Genomic DNA, 7,500 nt, shown 5'->3' with positions numbered 1-7,500 from the left:
GCTGTGAAGCGGCTGCGGCAATAGCAGACAGGAGAGACGAGACTCGACACCGACCGACCGCCTGCCACCAACCAGGCAGGCAGGCAACAGACACAATTCTTTCTTCCTATCTAATACCTCTGTGCCGTGGCGTGTGCCTAGCGACGTCCGCGCCAGCGAGCCTCAGAAGGGCGCGGACTGGCGCAGATAGCACAATGACGTAAGAATTCCCTTCACACGCGGGAATCCTAGTCGTCATTTGGGCAAAATGCCGCCGCGAAAGCGTGCCAAGAAGCGTGCCAAGAAGGCTGTCGAGCTGCTCACCGTCACGTTTCCGCGCTTCGGCACTCTCACGGGCACGGTGCTGGGCGAGGAGGACAACGATGGCGAACATCTCATCATCGTGAGGTGGTCTCAGCCACTAGATGGTGGCGACAAGCGCTGGGACTGGAAGGTGCCAGCAGGCGAGTCATACCAGGTGAAGCACCCGGCCGACTCTCCAGCGGCACTCTCCGAGATATTCGAGCCTCCGCACCCAAAGTCGAATGAATACAATCTTCTGACAGAGGAGCCGGCTGGCTGCCGATTCCTTGTTCCGACGATTGAGTTGGACGACGAGACGACCTACTACCTCGGCGAGCGGCTGGACGAGAATCGGTGGTGGGTGACGAAGAAACGGCTGACCGATCCCGCCATGATCGGCGATCACGGCTACGCCCCTTACATCCCGTCCTACCCTGCCGCACTGTACATGCTCGTGTGCTCACAGGTTCAGCAGGCGATGCACGGGGAGAGCTTTGGCGAGTGCACCATCGTCGGCCAGCTCGCATTCGAGATGAATGACCGGTTTGTCCGCCATGCCTCGGGCCACCCGGTCAACCGGCAGCATGACATTGCTTGCAACGAGCTCAAGGCAATCGAGTTCGCCGTCGCCGAGGTGAAGCGGCAGCTGCAGACCAAAGGGTCGCCGTACGACGCGCTATGGGGAATGCTGCTGCTCTTCTCCGATGAGGGAGAGTGCGCGTTTGAGGGTGTGTGGGAGGACGACTTTTCCCATTTTGGAGAGCCGCACCCGCCGCTCGTCAAGGCTTGCTCCGGGATCGCCCTCGTCGCTGCGGCCGTTCTTTTCGATGCGAAGGTGATCGAAGAGGCGAGCTCGAGGCTGGCCAAATGCCCAGAGGCCGTGCTCAAGCTGTTGCCGCCTCTTGACCGAAAGTTTGAGAGTGCCGGAGCAGGCGTTGGCACGTGGAAAGACAAGAAGGCCTGCACGGCGTGGCGTACGCTTCTGGCACAGGCGAAGGCGGAGGCTTGATCGCTTGAGAGGGTGCGTGTGTGTTGTGGTGTGGGGGCGCGGGTATGTGCGTGCGGCAGCCGGAGGTGCTAGAGAGGTGACTTGCAGCGAAGAGTATTTTTGCGAACGTTTTCTTTTTCCACATACCACAGACAACACACTGAAACCTAACAGTGGTCACATTTTGAGAATGAGAGGATTTTTGCAACGCATGCCCTCAGACGTCAGAGACAGAGTGCCTCGAGGTCTCGAGCGGACGAGCGCATGCCCAAAGCCTTGAGGTCTTGGTTTCGTTTTAAACACACGTTTTTTTGAAAGACGCACACCGATCGACGTCGCAACCCTATTAGGCACACAGCTCCGACACGCAGGGGCGCCCACCCTCTGTGACAATAGCGCTGGCCAACCACGTAACGGAGCTGCGCTGTCCACCCGACCGCGCGCGCTACTTCTCAAACCAGAAGCGCGTCGCCACCTCGCCCTTCACCGGGAAGAGCGGCTCTCCCTCCCACTTGCTGCCCGCCTCGGCGGCGTTGATCCGCCACGTGTCGGCGATGAGCAAGCCAGCGACTGTGATCCATACAGCCGTCAGCCCCAGCAGGCTTCCCGCCTTTTCGGACACCGAGTAGAACTGCGTGGCCGCGAAACACGCCGAGGCCAGCACGCACGCCACGCCGGGCACCGCGGCGCCGAGCCGGCGCTCGACATTGTTGACCGTGTTCCACGTGTCGCCAACCGAGAGGTGCAGCATGATGCAGAGGAGCACCGGGTTGAGCAAGTGCATGCCGGTCGCCTCCCACACGAGGGTCGACGAGAGCGCGCGGAGAGGTCCGACGACCAGAACCCACCTACCGCCAAATGCTGTGATTGTGGAAGGGGTGGCAACGATTGTCTGTGCATCGTGCCGGCGGATTTCACATGATCGGAAAGGTCACACCCGGCGGCGTCCAGCTTGGCATGATCCGGTCGTTGAAGCCGCGGGTCGCCTCCCCATCCACTGCCTTTTTGAGGTCAGGCCGCGCGTTGTCGAGAGGCGAGAAGACGCGGCTCTTGAGAGACAAGCCCCAGAAGAGTCCGGCGACCGCCTGCCACGGAAGCGTCACGCCGAGAGCGTCGGTCGCGAGATCGACCGCGCCGAACGTGGCAGAGACGGCACCCATCTGCACGGCCACCGCGCCCGCATACTTGCCGATCGCCTCAACGTCTATCTCCTTTGAAGCAGCGGTGGATGAGGCGACGGCGGCGGCGGACCTGGCTGTGATGGCTGGGCGAGCGGCGGTGGTGCTGCCGTGGAAGGCGAGTGCGAGACTCAGGAGGTGGATCACCATGGTGCTGATCTCTTAGCAGCGCCGACGACGCGCGGCTGCGACTCTCCAGCGCCGCCGGCGCGAGTAACGCGCTGGTGCTGTCTGCTTGCCGCAGCCACTCCTCGCAGCTCGTGAAGAGAGCGACAAATGGCCCTCGGTCTTCACAGCAGGCGCCGCCCCGGGCAAACGGATAAGAAGAAAATATCACCACGGAAGGTTCACCGCTACGTTCACCGCGACGGCCGAGCCGAGGAAGCCGGGGCGCCGCCTCAATGCTCGCCCTCACCTTGCCCGACTTCTCCTTCCCACATGGACGACAGACCGCGGGGCTTAGGAGCGAGGTATCACGCTGGCTGTCGCCGGCCGAGTCGCCGCGTATGCCGCGGCATTCCGAGTTTGACGGGAATCGTGAGCATGAGCGGTTCAGCCTCTACCTCCGGCCAGTGGACGCAGACGGGCAGCCGCTCCAGGCCAGCGGGCCGGACTCGACCGAAAAACTCCGCCGGTGGGGCGGAATGCACGCCACGCTCTGCTCCTTTGCGCCTCACCACGGGAGCGGAGCAGCGGTCACGCATCGCACCGCGCCGGACGCCGCGATAGAGCTCCTGAGCGCCGCAGCCGTATCCGGCATCTCGTCGGCCGGCGTGTCGAAGCTGGCCTCGTCCGCCTGGCGGCTCTCGCCCCACGCTACGCTGCCCGCGAGCGAGACGGGCTCGCTACTGCTGCTGCCGACGAGAGGCGGCAAGAGCGACGGCAGCCTCCCTCAATTGGGTCTCTCTTCTCGGCCCGCCGCCCCACCCTCACACACACGTCCCGCGTCTTCCAGGGGCCTCCGAGGCGCTGGCCGCGATCAGCGCCGCCGCCGCCGCCGCCAGACTCGTCAACGCGCGGCCCGCAGAGTCGCTGCACGTCAATATCGGGTGAGCGAGAGCTCGCCCTGGGATGCGGGACCGCCCTCTCCCCTGCGCATACCTTTCCAGAGGACGCCACCCAGGGGCCAGACCCCCGGCGCCTCCCCGCACCACACTCATCCCCAGAGGGCACCGCCTACATGGACACATGGAGGCCCCCCCACGGCAATCCCGTAGATAGTCTAGACATCGTACTGATAGTAAACGGACCTCGACGCCCTCCCGCAGGCGCGCCGCAAGCTGCCGCAGCCGCTGCGCCGCCGGCTGCGTCGGGTTGGCGGGCGGCGATTGCGCTGAGAGGGCGCGGGCGGTGCTGCGCGAGTGCGCGGGGTGGGAGCTGTGTGTCGCCTCTTGTGCAGCGGGGGAATCGCCGCTGCGTGTGACTGGAGTAGGGCGGCGGAGGCGCCTCGAGTGGCCCGCCGCCGCGGCTGCCAGTGGGGCGGCGGAGTGTGGTGAGGCTCTCTCCGCTCTCGCTGAGTCGGGGGTGCCGTAGCGTGCCACTCTTCGTACCGTCAGAAACATAAAGAAACAAATGTGGACCCCCCTCGACACCACAGGGAGATAGATACAGAGATGGGCGCACCCAGGAGCGGATCCCCCGCAGCTAGACGCCGCCGTCCGCCGGGGGGCCGGCGGGCTCGATGGCGTCGGCGACCGCCTTGTTGCCGTTGATGATCGCCTCTCGAGCCGCCGCTGGCAAGCCGGGAGTGCCCTCGGCGCGCTGCACGCCCCGGCGCAGCATGAGCGCCCCGACGCGGCGAGAGAGAGTCGTCACGCCCTGCACGCCGCGCCACACGTCGCCGCGTGCGCCTCCGTCCGCGAGGAGGGAGCCGACCGCTTCGGCCACGGCGGTCGGCAGCGGCGGCTCGCTCGCGGCCGCGCCCAGCTCCTGGCGCACGCGCGGGCCGATAAGCTCGGCGATCTCTGACGCGGTGGCGAGGGCGCGCTCGTCCTCGTCGGTCGCCGCCAGGAGCGCCTCGAGGGCCGGCGGCGGCTTAAGGCCGAGGGGCGCGACCAGCGAGGCTGGCGTGTCCACCAAGGCGGTACGCAGCGCCTGCCACACGACGGCGCGCTGACAAGTCTCGTCCAGCTTGGGCTGATCTCGGCTGATCTCGGCTGATCTCGGCTGATCTCGCGCCTGCCGCACCGCGGCATCGCCAAGCCGTGCGCTCTCCTCCACAAGGATGTCCTAAGGGTAGGGACAAGGGTAATGGAAAATTGCATGTCTCCCCACACACGCACAGTGGCGGAGCGAAGGTGGGCTCTCTTCTGCGTCACCACACCCCCTGCGAGACTAGCAGTGGCCCTGGCGTTCACGCTGCAAGACCCGGAGCCCGGCCGGCGGGGCGAAGCACAACCTGCAGCGTCGACCCCTCCGGGTCGATCAGCAGCCTACATGCTAATACACCAACATTAGGGCGGGAGTACGGCCTTGTGCAGAGTATTCAGAGCGCCGTGAGAATACGAGCGACACAAATACGGTGATCACAGCGGAGTACGGTCGAATACAGCGGAGTCCGTGTCCTCTCGAGCGCTGGTTGGAATGCATGGCTACGTATTCCGCTTCTAGGATCAGCAGCCCGGCCAGCTCACGCGTCGCCTCCGACTGGCCCGCGCCTCGGTCCACCGTCGCGGTGGCCGCGGTGGCCTCGCGGAACTGCTCACTCATCTCGACCAGCTTCGAGGGAGAGAGGCCTCCGCCTCCGCCGTCGCCTCCGCCGCCGCCGTTGCCGCGCGCGGACGACTGGGCCGTCGGCACAACCACGCCGACGGTGTCCGCTCCGAAGGGAAGCGCCGACGGCGCACGAACCGCCGGGCCGTCGAGGCCGAGCATCGCCCGCAGGGCCGCCTTGGAGCGCGGCGAGCGGTCGGTGAAGAGCCGGCGAGCGAGGTAGGGGTAGCACTCCTGCGAACGGGGGGAGATAGGGTCGGCGGGGGCGCAACGGCCGTGGTCCTCCTCGTGGTCGTCAGAGACAGAGAGGGAGGAGGCGAGAGAGATGTGCCGCGTGTCACTGTGCGTGACCAGCCCGTGCTCTGTTGGGCCTAGGGCTGGTTTGAACGCGTCGACTGAGACTTGTGGAGGAGAGCGCAACCACTCCTGCACGATTGCGTAGTCCTCGTCGACCGAGAGGCCGATCCCCTCGAGGGTGGAGAAGGCGCGTGCGACGTAGAGGACGTACGGCGGCAGCGCGAAGAGCTCGCGGTTGCGGCGCGACACCTCCTCCATCACGTTGGTCACGCCCTTGACGTCGACCCCCTCCGAGGCGAGCTGCGCCTACTCTCGGCTCATCTCGGCTCATCTGGGCAATCTCGGGCGATCTCGCGCGAGCTGCTCCGAGGCGAGCTGCGCCTCCATCGCCGCGAGCAGCTCCGCCTGCGCCTTCTTCTCGAGCTCGGGCCCGCTCAGCTCCGCGCCGTACCGCTGCTTGAGCTCTCCCTCCACGCGCTCGGCAATCTTCTTTGGCCCGCCGCCCGCGCTCAGCTGCCGAAAGGCAAAGGAGAGGCCGTCGGTGATGCCGGACGCCTTGAGCCGCTCGGCGGACACCCTGCTCGAGGAGTTGCACGACGAGTGTGTTGCACGACGAGTGTGTTGCCGGCCCGACTGTGTTGCACATCTCTCCCCGTGTGTGAAGCGCGTGTCGCAGCTCGCGACGCGTGCTTCGAGCTAGCCTTCCGTGGGACTCGGCGTTGCCTGTCTGACTAGTCGATCTCTGTCTGACCGTCCGTTCTCGACTGTCCGTGCGTGCGATCTGGGCCCGGGGTCGTGCTGTTTGTGTCAAGCGTGTGTCGTGCGGTATGCGACACGCAGAGGAGAGACATATGCGCCGGCTAGGGAGTGTGGGTTCGGGGGGCTCTTCACACCCCCCCCCCCCGGGGGGGTAACGGGACCCCGGTCCATTGCTCTGTGGGCCCCCCATCTGTGGAAGCAAGCGCACCCCTCCGGCGAGAAGCCGAGGTTGATGAAGTCCTGAGGCACCTGCTTGGGCGTGGGGCGTGGGGTCCGATCTTTGACTGAAGGCTGCTCACCACTGCCACCCGTCCCGAGCCGCACCGCGTCGTAGTCCTCGACGTTCAGGTGCGCGATGAACTCAAGGAGCGCATACTGCAGGTTCGACGGCACCTCGAGCGTCATGCCCCAGTCGAGGATGCAGAGCTTGCCGTCCGTCGTGCGCAGCAGGTTGCCCGGGTGCGGGTCGCAGTGCAGCACGCCTAGCGAGATCGCCCGAGATGGGTCCGAGATCACCCGTTGCGGCGCTCGCCCGTGCCGAGCCATCTCGGGCGATCTCGGGCGATCTCGGGCGATCTCAGGCGATCTCGGGTGCGGCACGCCCGTGTCGAGCAGCATGGTCAGGTACGCGTTGAGCGCGACGCCGCACAGCCGCGGCACGTCGGGCGACGCGTCGGAGTCGAGGCGCGAGCCGTCGACCCACTCGGTCACCAACACCGTATCGCGCACCAGCCGCTCCACAACCACCGGCGCGCAGACCGCGTCGAGGCCGCGCGCCTTCATCGACGCAGCAAACCCCGCCGTGTTCCTCGCCTAAGGTGGGGTAAGGGACGCCTCTCCACAGACGCAAGGGCGGTGACGCAAGGGCCAAGCAACCCTCGCGACTCCACGTCTAGAAGGACAGGCCGCACGGCGTTGAAAGTGCAAGACCCAGTGCGCGTGTGGTCACTGTGTGTGTGTGTGTGTGTGTGTGTGTGTGTGTGTGTGTGTGTGTGTGTGTGTGTGTGTGTGTGTGTGTGTGCGTGTGTGTGTGCGTTCGTGTCCTCGCCTCAAGCCGGTAGTCCGTCTCAGCGACAAAGCCGCGGCCCCACTCATCGACGAGCTGCAGCGCGATCGCGATGTCCTCCGGCTGCGTCTGGACGCCGTTGACCTGTTGAGCAGCGAGGAGGAGACGCAGAACCGATTCGGGCAGGTGTCTTTTACTGCCTGCTACTGCTGTAAACTACCACGGTCACTACAGCTGACCGCGTTCTGGAACATCGTCTGCAGCGGCGTGAGCAGCCG

The 7,500-nt window shown here is 65.7% G+C and overlaps 3 protein-coding genes across 3 annotated transcripts; 1 reads left to right on the top strand and 2 right to left on the bottom strand.

The window, feature by feature from the left end:
• Positions 1-1,715: 1,715 nt before the first annotated feature.
• Positions 1,716-2,430, bottom strand: EMIHUDRAFT_64460 (hypothetical protein; the record flags this gene model as incomplete). Its single annotated transcript, XM_005779426.1, has 2 exons — positions 1,716-2,118; positions 2,189-2,430. 2 exons carry the CDS (start codon positions 2,428-2,430, stop codon positions 1,716-1,718), a joined length of 645 nt encoding a protein of 214 aa, XP_005779483.1.
• A 524-nt stretch (positions 2,431-2,954) lies between these two features.
• Positions 2,955-3,501, top strand: EMIHUDRAFT_204936 (hypothetical protein; the record flags this gene model as incomplete). The annotated part of the gene is made up of 2 exons (XM_005779425.1): positions 2,955-3,348; positions 3,404-3,501. 2 exons carry the CDS (start codon positions 2,955-2,957, stop codon positions 3,499-3,501), a joined length of 492 nt encoding a protein of 163 aa, XP_005779482.1.
• Positions 3,502-3,604: 103 nt separating this feature from the next.
• EMIHUDRAFT_450128 (hypothetical protein) lies at positions 3,605-7,476 on the bottom strand (the record flags this gene model as incomplete). The annotated part of the gene is made up of 13 exons (XM_005779424.1): positions 3,605-3,624; positions 3,695-3,752; positions 4,144-4,542; positions 4,627-4,677; positions 5,044-5,145; positions 5,299-5,394; positions 5,512-5,763; positions 5,932-6,034; positions 6,425-6,456; positions 6,541-6,642; positions 6,817-7,029; positions 7,292-7,366; positions 7,462-7,476. The coding sequence occupies 13 exons, from the start codon at positions 7,474-7,476 to the stop codon at positions 3,605-3,607; spliced, it is 1,518 nt and encodes a 505-aa protein (XP_005779481.1).
• Positions 7,477-7,500: the final 24 nt, after the last annotated feature.

Source organism: Emiliania huxleyi (genome assembly GCF_000372725.1).
Source record: "Emiliania huxleyi CCMP1516 unplaced genomic scaffold EMIHUscaffold_23, whole genome shotgun sequence".
In the NCBI taxonomy this organism is placed as follows: Eukaryota; Haptophyta; order Isochrysidales; family Noelaerhabdaceae; genus Emiliania; species Emiliania huxleyi.
Note: the sequence above shows the minus strand (reverse complement) of the source record. Positions and strands in the feature narration are given on the sequence as shown.